The following is a 13,673-nucleotide window of genomic DNA, read 5'->3' as shown; positions in this document are numbered from 1 at the left end:
TTCATTTGATCTTTATTTCTTTACTCTGGGCGCTGTGTAGGATCTGGACTCTATGTGTCAGCTTTGCAGAGAGACACAGCCTGCTGGCCCTGGGTGACAGATTCTAGTCAAGTAAGAATCAAAAGTAAGTGTAATTTAGGTGCATTTACTTAATCTAAGACTTGGGAAGGTGTGTGGCAAGGAGCCTGGCATATAGTAGGTGCTCAATGAATACTTAGAATAATTGAATATAATGAATGGATGAAGGGCAAGCCTGGAGAATGTGCCAGGCTGGTTTCAGCAACTGATTTCCATTTTCTGTGTGTATCTATGGATATTTGAGAGGGTAATAGGGACTATGGCAATTGACTAAAGGTGCTGTGCAACACAGTAGCCACTAGCCCTACGTGGCTACTGAGCACCTGAAATAGGACTAATCTGAGATTTGTGGAAAGTGTAAAATACACACTGAATTTAGAAGGTTTAGTATGAAAAAGGAATGCAAAAATCTCATGAATAATATTTATATTGATTACATGTTAAATAATATTTTTGATATGTTGGGGTTCAGTGAAACACATTAATATTTCACCTGTTTTCTCCTACTTTTTAAATGTGACTTTCTGCTTTTTAAAAAATGTAACTAATAGAAAATTTAAAATTACCTGCGTGGCTTGCATTATATTTTTATTGGACAGCACTGGTATACACTTTAGAGATAAACCAGGCGATGTAACATCTCTGCTTTTAAAGAGAAAATAGTTTCCCTGTCCCCCTCCCCTGCCACAGCCAACCTTTACAAGCTGTCTAAAAATGTTCTCCTTGCCTGGGCGTCTGCGGCCGGTGGGTGTGGTGAGGGTTAGGGCTCTAGCAGGCAGGAAGGTGATGCCGCTGTGTTTGGAACGCGTTGCCTGCCACAGGAAGATACCGGATTCAATACCAAGATTGAATCTCAAAGGGGCCTCCCTAACCCCACCGCGGAAGTAAGGCGGGCCAGCCACCGCCTCGAGCCAAAGTTTCTGCAATCCTGGCAATCCCCCCGCACGTTTCTGCTCAGGAGCCCCACACGACAGAGAAACTTCCCGGCTTCTCCAGCCTCGCTATCTCCCCTAGGCTTTGGGACACAGCTTTAAGGGACTGCGGGGCCGGGACGGGATCTGAAACCTTTGGAGCACCAGACGCGTCCGCACAGCCCGCCCATGCGCGCTGCTGGCACCAGGACCCGCAGTCTGCCGGCAGCTAGTCCCCGCCGCCGTTCCTCTGGGCACCCCGGGAGAAGGGGGCGGCCCTGAGGAATCCCCTGCACTCCGGATGCCCTATTTTCCCCGCCCTCAGCGCCCCAGGGCCCTGCTCGGGTCCCGGCAGCCCATGGTGTTCTCTCAGCCGCGGAGCTTTGTTTCCCAGTGTCGCTGAAAGGGAAAGAGAAAGAAAACGCCTTCGGTCCTGGAGGTCCTGCCCCTTCCTGAAGAGATGCCATTTCCTCCCTCCATCTCTCCTTTCTTAGGTTCCTCCTGGGGCCCCAGCAGAGGCGGGGCGGCTGGGCCCCGAGTCTCTCTCTAGCTGCAGCGCGGGCTTCGGGCAGGCAGCGCGGGAGCGGGGCTGGAAAAGAGGGCGCCAGGAGCCGTCCCGCCCCTCATCGCCCCCGGCTTCTCCGCCTGATTGCAGGGCCTGGGGAGATTGCCTTAGCTTTGGGGGAAAGCAGGACGCTGAGTCCAGGGCTTACGAAACAAGGGAAAGATAAGGACGGAGGAGGCGGTCTACATCGCCCCCCACTCCCTTTCCGATCCCGCAAACACTGCGAGAGGTGTGTAAGTTCTGACGGGGGGGGGGGTTGCAGTGCCTTGACTCAAAGGTAACTGTCACTTGAAGACGTTTTTACTGCCCCAGCTCTCAAAGGGACATTCAATAATCACTTCTGCTTCTGCGACAGAAGTTGGCCCCCTCCCCAGAATGAAGCCGAAATCCCGCCCCCAAAGCTGGGTGCAAATCTGTGCTCTGTGTGGGGCTGGAGTGTAGGGCGCCCTCAGGCACGGGCCACACTCTGGTTGTACCCCCGTCCAGCCCTCGAGAGCCACTCGGCCTATAGGGTGGGGAGACAGAATGGCTTGATTTCTACTCTGCCGATGCTGTAAGCTCACAATGGAAGCGGGGGTGAATGTGGACGTCTGTAAAATGTAGACGGTCACCCCGGGCCCCTCCTCACCAGTCTCCTCCTTCTGCCTCCAGCCCTGCTGAGACGATGGGCCAGGGCTTAGCGCTAGGAAAGGACTTCTGGAAGGTCTATTGTCTTCCTCTCCATGGCCACCTGCTTTCAGGTCTTCAGTTTCTTTCTTTCTTTCTCTTTCTTCCTTTTTCTTTCTTTCTTTTTCTTTCTTTCTTTCTTTCTTCCTTCCTTTCTTTCTTTTTTCCTTCCTTCCTTCCTTCCTTCCCTTCCTTCCTTCCCTTCCTTCCTTCCTTCCTCTTTCTTCTTTCTTTCTTTCTTTCTTTCCTTCCCTTCCTTCCTTCCTTCCTCTTTCTTCTTTCTTTCTTTCTTTCTTTCTTTCTTTCTTTCTTTCTTTCTTTCTCTCTCTCTCTCTTTCTTTCTTTCTTCCTTCCTTCCTTCCTTCTTTTTCTTTCTTTCCTTCTTTCTTTTTTCTGAGCTGGGACCTCACTATATTTCCCAGGGTGGTTTTGAACTTCTGGGCTTAAGCAATCCTCCCCCCTCAGCCTCCAAAAGCGCTAGGATTACAGACATCAGCCACCGCACTGGGCCTCTTCTCTTCTTACTACTATTAGAGTTTTTTTTAAATCACATTTTAGACTTCAGATCAAAGCATTCTGATTTCATTTAGATGCCTACTTGCCAAGATCTTATTTTAAAGTCTCCCTCACATCCCTTCCTCCTTCCTCTCAAGCTCTTCATTTACTTACCATTTACCAGTTCATCCTTATGGAATAGAATGCTGCCACTTCCTAGTGCACTGTAGTTTGGGGCCTAATTGATTCTGGTAATTAATTTGTTCTACCTGCTAGATCAGATGGAAATCCTAGCCATGCGCCCCAGGATTAGCACTTGGCTTTCTAACACCTCCTCTAATTATCTAATAGCATGGGCTGTGAGGACTCAGTCTCTATTAAAACACTTTTACTATTAGCAGTAGTGATTGGAATTGTGATGACAACTAGATTTCAACAAATTAGAGCTTAAAAATGGGGAGATGGGAGAGAAGTGGCTTCTTTTAATTTCCCTGAGTTTAACATCAATAATTAGAGCAATTTTTGGAGATGTGAGCTGAAATTACCCCTGCTGTGTTGTAGATGATCACCCTAATTTTAGCAAATTGACTCCAGGGAAATAAATGTGACAGATTAGAAAAAGACAAACAGAAAAAAAAAAATGAAAGATTGGTAGGGACAGAAATGAAAGGAAAGAGGCTGGGAAAGAGGAGTGGGAAACAAAAACGTAGTACAATTATTTCAGGGGGCTAGGGTTGAAAAAGTAACAGCAGAAATAGCAAACTGCGTGAGTGAAATGAGAAGAAAGTAAATATTTGAGGGGACATGGAGGATGGCACTAAGAGATGACTCTGGACATATTTACACAGACCAAATAACTTGACTAATGTAGACATAACCCTCCTCCTGCCCACTGCCTATAACTGAGGTAAAGACTGTTATGATGACCATCATTTTCTTTCTTTACCTTAATAATCCAGTCATCCCTCAGCCATAACCTTAAGTAGAATCTAGCAATTTGAAGTATCAGGTGCCCTTTCTCCTCACTTCCTCCCTTCTTTTTTTGCCACCAAAATTATGGAAACTCTTAAAACCCAGGCCTAAATGCCTGAATAAGTGCTTTATCCCTATTGCTTTGGTGCCCTTTTAGTACCTTCTCCTCTGTGAAGAGGAGTTTGCCGGACAACAGAGACTTTTTCCTTTTAGCTTTCTTTTAAAAACGACTGGAAACAAAGCAGCCCCTGCAGTGACGGGGCAGAAATTGAGGTCAAGAAACCTAGTAGGAACAAGAACCCTGCGGGCTCTGTTGTTCCCAGGCTTGGCCGGTGGTGTTCAGCACCGCGGACAGCTCCCCGCCCCTCCCCGAGCCTCCCGCACCCTCCCCTCTGCCTCTGGCAGCCTCGTCATTGGCTCTCCCCGCTCCCCTCTCCAAGCTGCCAATTCTCCAACACAGAGACCCAACCTACCCAGGAGCTTGTCTTCTTGCCTCTCCAGCGCCCGGGGTAGCCCAGGCCCGGGAGAGAGCAGAGGAGATTCGAGTCTTGGAGGGTAGTTGCCGGCTTTCGAGCAGGCTTGAAGACTCTGCCTGCGTCCTCCACTTCGTCCCGGCCCTTGTCCTGTGGCAGGTGCTCCGCTCAAGATGAATCTCAACTTCACCTCTCCTCTACACCCGGCGTCTTCTCAGAGGCCCACATCCTTCTTCATCGAGGACATCCTGCTGCACAAGCCCAAGCCGCTAAGGGAGGTGGCCCCAGACCATTTCGCCAGCTCTCTGGCCTCTCGGGTGCCTCTGCTAGACTATGGCTACCCCCTCATGCCCACACCCACCCTCTTGGCTCCTCACGCCCATCACCCTCTGCATAAGGGAGACCACCACCATCCTTATTTCCTCACCACCTCGGGTAAGTAACAGGAGCCTCAAGGTATGGGCAGTGAGAGAGCAGGGCTTCTAGCACAGACCCTAAACCTGTAAGGGAGCCAAGGAAAGGCCAGATTGGCTCTGCCTGGCTTGGTGGCCTCCTTCCCTAAGTGACAGTGGAAGTCTGGGGATATGGCTGACGCCATGCGGAGCTCCCTGGAGGCATACCAACTCACGGGGGTAATTAGTGATCCCACTCTTCATAGCAGAGGATAGGTGCCTGGTCAAGAGGCAGCATATAGGGTTTGACAATACTCTTGGTGGGCAGTGCTCAGTCTCCCTGCTTGTGATCTTCCTGGCCACTTTGGTTCATCTCTCAATCCTGATTCTCCGCCTCTGACCACTCGGAGGGAGACCCTTGACCATCCCACCCCATGGACAGAACTTTTCCTGCACAGAAACTCACAACACTCTGTCCAGGGCAGTTCTCTTTTTTCCAGGCACTGAGCATTTGCAGATACTGCTGGGGGCATAGAAGTGAATGAAGGTTTGGGCTTCTCTGAGAACGAAAGGTTTGGGCTAGCCTAAATGAGAGAGAAAGCGTGAGAAAAAAGGGCGGGGGGGGTTGGGGGAGATGCAGCTATTTAACCCTCCTCACCTTCAATATCTAACATTTAACTCACAATCTTAGTCTGGGCTACCCTCTTCTGCCCCAGCTGCCATCATTGCTGGAGGCGGGTGCTAAAGTATTTTGATTTCTCTGGTCTGACAAAAAGCAGGGACTAGCAAAGTCTGTTTAGGACAGGAGGATGTGGGGAAATACCCAGATTTTTTTTTCTGTCTCCCTCTGAAAGGCCACATCCATGGTTTTTTCTCTGGCGTTTTCAATCCAGCCAGAATAGAATAATTCGTTGAGTCCAGACTCATAGCTCGGAGGTGGCAACAACCATGGTCGGTGCAGGGTCTGGGGGCAAGACAGGAGGTAGTTTGTGGGCGCTGGAATCCAGAACAAAGCTAAAAGTGTTTGTAAGGTGGTAAAAAAATCCAGACTCCGGGGCAGTCGGTTGGAGGGGCAGTGATAAAATAAAGGCTGCATCCGGGTCCACATCTCTGCACTGGCTTCACCACCCGCTGGTGACAGTCTATTCTCAGTGGCGTCAGTGGTTCACCCATACAGCAGTGGCCAAAGCCCGCGGTACCCGCACTACTTGTTGTTATGTTTGTTTATTTTCCCTGGGATTGGCCCACGTTGCTTGTGGTAGCTTCTGTCGGCTTGGTGCGTCTCAGACAGAGTCAATCTTGCGAGGTTCAGGAAAGACAAGTTTTCCCGGATCCGGCCATGGAAAAGCGCCTCAAACCCTTCTGCTTCGCTGGCCTTGGAGAGGGAAAGAATGAGAAAAAGAATGAGGACCAGATTAGATAGCCGGGTCCCCAGCGCGACCCAGAAACGGACGAGGAGACGTGAGAGGCGGGAAATGCTCCTCTGTTCCCGCTCCGGGGCTTCTCCGGATAAGGCAGTTTTGCTCGGCTCCCTTTGGCTGCGGTGGGATAGGAGTGGCTTGGGAAACAGAAAGGTGTTTTTCAGTGAGGTTTAGAGGCAATATTATGTCCATGCATCTGCTAGCCCCAGAACAGTACTGAGCGTCATCGGGGTCTAGGAGGATACGGTGGGGGCTGGGGACAGCACTGCTCCTGGGCCATTTGACATTTGCAAAAAAACTTCGCCAGGCGCTGCTGAAGACGGCTCTGGCCTACCTTAGGGAAGTCTCTCCAAGAAGACATTTTTAAACGGCCTCCGGATCTATTTTCCGATTTTCTTTTCTGTTTTATTTACTGTTTGTTATTTGTATTTCTAGATGACTTTCCAGATAAAGATCTCCAAGCGCTATTTCTGAGGCTTTTTTTTTTTTTTTTTTCCTGTTTCTCTGCCCTGGATTCCTGAGAGAAAGGCTTGAGGGGCTTTGGGGCTAGCAGACTGGTGGAGGCGAGGGGCGGAGGGAGGCACTGGGGGCTAGGGGAAGGGAGGGGAGCGGTGCGGAGGTTGCTCTGCGGGGACCCAGGCTCTGCCCACTTGGTTGCTCTTCTTTCTGCAGGGATGCCCGTCCCAGCGCTGTTCCAGCACCCCCAGCACGCGGAGCTGCCGGGGAAGCACTGCCGCCGCCGCAAAGCCCGCACTGTTTTCTCTGACTCGCAGCTCTCGGGCTTGGAGAAGAGGTTCGAGATCCAGCGCTACCTGTCCACGCCAGAGCGAGTGGAACTGGCCACGGCCCTCAGCCTGTCCGAGACGCAGGTGGGCGGGAGGAGAGGGAGGCCCTGATCTCTTCTTCGTTCTTCTCTCCCTTCAGCTCTTAATACCTTCGGGACCTTGTGGAGTAGGAATGGACCCCGCTGACGCTTATTCTAGGCCTTTCCTAAGAGCTTTCGTAAAATTACCCATACCCGGCCGGGCGCGGTGGCTCACGCCTGTAATCCCAGCACTTTGGAAGGCCGAGACGGGCGGATCACGAGGTCAGAAGTTCGAGACCAGCCTGGCCAACATGGTGAAACCCCATCTCTACTAAAAATACAAAAATTAGTCGGGTGTGGTGGCGCGCGCCTGTAATCCCAGCTCCTGGGGAGGCTGAGGCAGAAGAATCGCTTGAACCCGGGAGGGGGAGGTTGCAGTGAGCCGAGATCTCGCGGCTGTACTCCAGCCTGGGCGACAGAGCCAGACTCCATCTAAAAAAAAAAAAAGAAAAGAAAGAAAGAAAAAGAAAAAAAAGTACCGAGACCCCAACCTCACATTTCTCAAGTGGGGCTCTGGACAGGAAGGAAACACTCCTCAGGTAATTCTGACGATCACCTCCGGGTTAAGAACTATTATTCGCATGAATACTCGTCAGAGAGAGGAGTCTCTCCGACCAGGCTAGGAACCCGGAAGCCGGGTCAGAGGTAAATGGTAAGCGTTTAGGCGAGTTCTTGTCCTGAGAGAAGTCCACACACGGAGATTTCTTCCCCCTTCTTTCTTCAGTCTCTCTCACAGCGGCCAATGTTCCCATGCACCTCCGCTCCAACCCCAACACACACACTGTGGTTTAAGTCCCCTCTCTGTTCCCCTGTCCTGAGTGGAAGAACGGTTTTTATCTTCCTTCAAGCGCTATTCACCTGCAACCTCAAACCCCGTCCTCTCTTCCCCATTTCTCATAGTCTCTACCCAGAACGCCTCTTGCTGTGAAATCATTAGCTCTGCCAGGCCCGGGTCTGATTTTCTCTCGGATGAGAACCAGGAGGTTCAATTCTCATCTTCCTGTCCAGGAGTCTTGCGGATCAGGTGGTTAGATGTCTCAATCAGAGGAACATCAGCTGAGCCTAAAAAAGATTTGCCCACGCAGCACTTACTATTAGTAGTTCTAATTAATAACAATATGCATAACTGCTAACCACCCATGTTAATCCTCATCATTATTTTGGGACAGTTACCCCTGAAAGCCTCAGACTGTTCGATTCTCATTCGGCTTAAGGCGATAACTTATGAGCAGTTGAGGCTATCACCGCTCTTGGATACTTCATCAACGGACTGCCGCCCATGTTCCCAAACCCCAGCAGCAATTGCTCAGATTTGGAGGGATGACATGATTTTATTTTTATCTCTCCGAAATCAGGTGAAAACATGGTTCCAGAACCGGCGGATGAAGCATAAAAAGCAACTGCGGAAAAGCCAAGACGAACCCAAAGCACCAGACGGGCCAGAAAGCCCCGAGGGCAGCCCCCGCGGTTCAGAGGCCGCAGCCGCCGAGGCTCGGCTGAGCCTGCCCGCCGGCCCGTTCGTGCTGACCGAGCCAGAGGACGAGGTGGACATTGGAGACGAAGGGGAGCTGGGCTCAGGGCCGCACGTGCTTTGAGTCGCCAGGCTGGGGAGGGTGGTAGGCAGGGGAGGAGACTGCGGGGCCGAGCGCCGTTCCCTCCCGGACGGGAAGACTCAGACTCCAGCCTCGTGGCGGGCCTTGGAGATTCGCTCCTGGAAGACAAACAACACCCACCTGTCCTCCAGGCCAGTGCGGAGCCAGTGCGGCCCGCGGCCCGGCCTCCCGCTTCCCCTCTGGCCCTCCCGGTCCCAGCCACTGGAGAGTGTGCGCCCGGGCGCGCATTTTCCCGCGTCCGTTGTCCTTGGGGTCAGGGACCAGCCCAGTACCGCGTCCTAGACTGGAAATTCGACTTTCGGCTCTCTGTTTTCTCCGATCAGAGATCCCTTTCTCCCTCGCCTCTCAGCAACTTGCCCCTAGATCTGTTCTTTCCTCGCCACGCCAACTCCTTGCCCTTTCTTGGGCAGTCCGTTTGGCTGCAAAGGGACCAGGTCTCTGGGGCCTCCGCTCCACGGGGATCCTGATAGAACCGCAATCTGATCTTTAAAACGTCCAGTGTCAGGACAGACTCATGCACTGCTCGTCACTAACCTCCCGCTCGCTCCCATCCCCCATGCCCCGAGTCTCATCTCTGACTCAAATACGAAGGCGACTCCCCCCTTCTCTGGGCGGCGCTTCCATCCTCTCTTGTCCCTGTTCTCCGCTAGAGCTCGCGGTTCTGCATCCTGGCACCCTTCCTCAGCTTGTGGCCCCCAAGCGCAGACGCCCCTTACGCCCTGTGTCCCGCGTACTGCGCGGCGTCAGCGCGCGGCGGGAAACTTGGGCACAGAAAACCCTTAGAGCAATTTCTGCTTCCCGAACTTGCTGCGCTCCTGTCCCGCAACGCTTCCACGTTCCACGGGCTTCTGATATTTTAAAACGGAGTGTTCCTCGGGTTGTGTGTGGAAATACTCATTCTCAGTGCATTTTAGGAAATCAAGATGAAGGCCAAAGGGTTAAGGCTAAAGGCGTTCAGGGCGTGCACCTGTTTGGGGACTTAGATGGGGCGGGGGTCTGATTGACTTTGCGCTTTACCCCTTTCCTTTTCCCCGGGGAGGTCTCTTACTCTTTTACCGGGTTTGTAGTCTCTTAGATAATGAAAGGCTCGCCAGGCAAAACTGGGAATGATGACGCGTTTCCAGGAATGGTTTCTACTGCGTTCTCCCACGCGTACGCCCCCTCCCCTCGGCCCTAGGCAGTTTCCTAGTCCCTGTAGAAATGAACTTGCGAATAACCTTTCATTAACAGATCCCCTCCCTCTCACTCCAATTTTTCTGTTTCTAATCTTTAATTAATGGTCTTGAGTTCCACTTACGTGGAAAAGTGGCTCTGGTATTTTGTGGCTCTGAAATGCTGAAGAGACAGAGATGTACTGATATTTGGAGTTTGAAATTATACTACCGAATTGTGTGATGACTCTACACACTCAGTACGCATATCAAACACAGCAGCTGCGCCAGAGGCACTCTCACCTTCTGATTCTTTCACTTCTGGTTGTGTCTTTAGGTAAGTGAGTCCGGGAAGGCTGGAAAAGAATGAGTAGGACTGAGTGGAATCCTGACCCGCGGGTTCTAATGATTAATAATAATTATATGAACAATAGTGGGTGTGAGCGTGGGTTAATCTTTTTGTTTTCTTATTTCTCCAATATGGGGATGAATCCTAAAGATCATTTTAGGTCTAAGTTCTACACTTATGTGAATGTAGCAGGAGGCCTTTTCATTTTTCTGCAATAGGCTTGTTGGAGAAACATTATCCCAGGTAAAAATAAGTGTCAGAGTGACAGCTTATCCAGGTGCATCATGTAGGAGGCAAAATTATTGGTTTTAAAACATAAGCATTGTATAGCCTTTTGGATCTTCCAAAGTGCTCTGTAATCAATCAATGATCTTGTGGGTCTCAGGTGACATGGGTATTTTCCCCTTTCATAGATGAGGAAATTGAGGCTTAGCAAGATTGAAGGATTTACGCATGAAATCGGGACCAGCTGACAGCCAAGGAAGGATTAAAAAATGTCTCTGACTCCTTGTTCACTTCTTTTCTCATGCAGTTTATTTATTCATTTTTCTTGGTAACAATGCATTGATTGGCATTTTGTCTCTATCACTTTATAAGAACACTTCTCTCATTTCTTTAGATTACACAGCCTAAAGATTGTGGCTATTAAAAGCAAATCTATGCTCAGATTTCTCTCCTCCCTCCCTTGTTAAGATAATGACAGTACTGTTTTGTTAAGGCAGAAGTTTTTGGCAAATGCTTTACGGTAAGACAAAAGACTTGGTGGAAGAAAAAGTGATTTGTGACTGAGAATGTTCTTGGTAACCTGGAAGGGAAAGTGTGTATCCCTTGTGTATGGTGATACTATTACACAAGATTATGGAGCCAAGGGAAAAATCGAATTCTTCTAATCCCAGGAAGAACAACTACTAAATAGGATTTTGAAAGAATCTTTAAAGTGAGTAGAAAAACTGTATTTGGGCAAAAGTGTGTGTGTGTGTGTGTGTGTGTGTATGTGTATGTGTGTGTAAATTAGATGGTGAACCCAAACTCAAAAACACCAGGCATTTCTGTCTTCTGCTTTCACAACAACTTGTCAAGAGCTTGTTCTGAGTCTAACAAGAGTGGATTGGGTGTATTTCATGACCTTTTTGTCTTGGAAAAGCAGACAATAGGAATCTGCTTGGAAAAGCAGATAAATAGGAAAGCTGTTAGTATATGCACAGCTCTGCCTGACTGGAGGCAGGATGAGTCCTGGAGCCCAGGGACTATTTGGGTCTATAATTCATGAACATTAAACTTGGGAAGATACTCGTTCCTTCTTACCCTTGTCCTCCCCTGTGGTGGTTTCTTGGTGGATTAGCTAGCAAGGGAAGAGGTGAGAACTGTGGCACCAGCCACACCAACTATGGCACAGTTTTCTCATCAAAAAATTCCCTGAAATTGATGGCAAACAAACCAATAGCAAAGTTCTCCTAGTTTTATTTATTTTTATTTTTATATAATGAGTTAGTGATAGTGGTAGAGGATAGGCACAATTTAGTCTCGATTTAATGTAATATGACAGCACTTTTTGGTTTTGGCTTTCAATGCTGATCAAAGCTTCCATAGGTTGAAAAAGTATTTTGTCTGAATAATCTAGGCTTTTGCCTCAACTCAGTTTCACTTGTGGTAAGGATCTGACAAAACTATGTTCATTATGATATACTAAAGAAAGACATTCAGAGGTCTAATTTTGAAGAATCAAAAATATCACAAAATAGCCAATGTAGGGAAGTCATTTTAGATCTAATCCCATGTGTCGTAAATAATTTGTTCTGTACTTGTTCGAATGCTCTGTTTCTGATGGACTTCATTTCATAGATTCTCAGAGAGGGATTCCCGATTATATTTCTGCTCACATGATGTGAGAACGTAAGAAATGGACAGCATATCATACAGCTCAGTTTTAGCTGATGGTAGCACTAAGAAATGCTGAGCTGGAGTCTATGACACCACTTCAAAAGATAGAGGGTTGGCTTTCATTGATGTATTTGATAATTAGAGAGAGATGTGAAGGCACAGAGCAAGCAGAATGCTTTCTGGTGCTAAGAGAATTGTGCAATAAACATATTTAGTTTAAGCAGTGACTCCCTGGTCTTCCTGAATTGGGTTCAATATATGTGAAAAATAACGAGTTAATTGACGTATTTTATATATTTATATTTTTGGCATCACATTTTAAAGAGAATATAGACAAGCTAAAACTCATCCAGTATGCAGGAAACTGGATAGGAAAGGGTGTGGAAAACAACAAATAAAGAAGAGTGAGCTTTAGCTTGGAGGAGCAAAGCTTTGGGGGATAAGTGGGGAAGAAGGTTCAGCTATGGTGGTTGAATCTGAATGTTTATGGGGCTACTAAGCATGAAGAGGTATATCTATTCTGCCATGCTAACAGATGATAGAACCAGAATCAATAGCTGATTCCAGGGAAGCAGATTCTGGAACAACATGCGAGGATAGGCACTGTGCCGTACATCAACAGTACAGGGTGAGTCCACAAAACATTGAGTACCTTTTCACTAGAAATCCCAGAGGCTGGAAGACAAAACATAAGGGCTTCTCTATTACAGATTTCTCCATTAGTGGGAGATTGGGCTAGATATCCTGTACGGTTCTTTCTAACTGTTAAGATCCTAATCTCTTTTTTTTGTAGGAAAGGGACTGCAAGTCCCAAGTTATTCAATTTTTTTATCTCACAAAGATTTCAGTTTCTATACTTTAATTTAAACATATATATCACAGCAATTATAAGTTTTAAAGGAAACAACAAAGACAGGAAAAGGACATTTCTTTATTTATTAAAGAAGTTCCAACACCTCATTCTAGAAGGTCAGCAAGAACACAGTGAGAACTAAGTCAAGGACAAAGATATAGTCAGGAAGAAATTGTCAGTGTTAGAAGAGACATTTGACAAAATCTAAGCCCTTCATTTTATAAACTGGAGAAATTAAGTCCCAGATATAGTGGTGAGTGCTTTGCCAGCGTCACAAACACAGTGGCGGAATTAAGACTAGAAGCCAATGTTAATTATCATACCTAACAAGTAACTCATGTTGTGATAAAAGTGATTGTGGAACTATTGTCATTATAGCATGTGGAGAAAAAGATTTTCATAGCAATTTTGGATATAAGTTTTTAACAATGCAGGTAGAAATTATCCAGTAAAATCTTAGGTCAACTTTTGGAAAAACTTCCGATTAACAGCCATCTGAAAGTTGAATGAGCTTTCCTGAAGGTACTAAATTCCTGAGCCCCGTTTTCCTTGAAGCCTATTTAGAAAGTAGTCCTATATCCAATAGGATGACCTAGATGATTTCTTAGCTATCTTAAATTTCTACATTTCTCTACTATAAAAATTTTGACCTGATCTCTTTTAATTACAGATGAAGCAACTGACAGTCAGAGACACTGACTTGTCTGAAGTCAGACAGCCTGTTATCAGGGAAGTTATGAAATTAATACATCTAACAGTCAGAGATAATTCCAATAATATTTAGGAGCGAGATGAAAATTCAGAATGGTTCTCCTGTTTTCTCTCCTATTGTATTTTCTGGTTGTAACCCCCTCCCAATGACACATTTCTTTTCCATTTTATTTATGACTGTTCTCTGAGAATTCCCAGTGTGTACACTGATAACCTTTCCTCCATGATTTTCATTGATAAGAATTCCACGAGCCTTCTCCTATTACCTCTTTTTTTT

The 13,673-nt window shown here is 47.6% G+C and overlaps 1 protein-coding gene across 1 annotated transcript; it reads left to right on the top strand.

Annotated features, from left to right (window-relative positions):
- The first annotated feature begins 4,333 nt into the window (after positions 1–4,333).
- On the top strand, positions 4,334–8,553 carry BSX (brain-specific homeobox). The gene is made up of 3 exons (XM_011926992.1): positions 4,334–4,595; positions 6,646–6,842; positions 8,194–8,553. The coding sequence occupies exons 1-3, from the start codon at positions 4,334–4,336 to the stop codon at positions 8,431–8,433; spliced, it is 699 nt and encodes a 232-aa protein (XP_011782382.1). The 3' UTR covers positions 8,434–8,553.
- Positions 8,554–13,673: the final 5,120 nt, after the last annotated feature.

The sequence above is a fragment of the Colobus angolensis genome, unplaced genomic scaffold (genome assembly GCF_000951035.1).
Source record: "Colobus angolensis palliatus isolate OR3802 unplaced genomic scaffold, Cang.pa_1.0 Scaffold7, whole genome shotgun sequence".
In the NCBI taxonomy this organism is placed as follows: domain Eukaryota; kingdom Metazoa; phylum Chordata; class Mammalia; order Primates; family Cercopithecidae; genus Colobus; species Colobus angolensis.
Note: the sequence above shows the minus strand (reverse complement) of the source record. Positions and strands in the feature narration are given on the sequence as shown.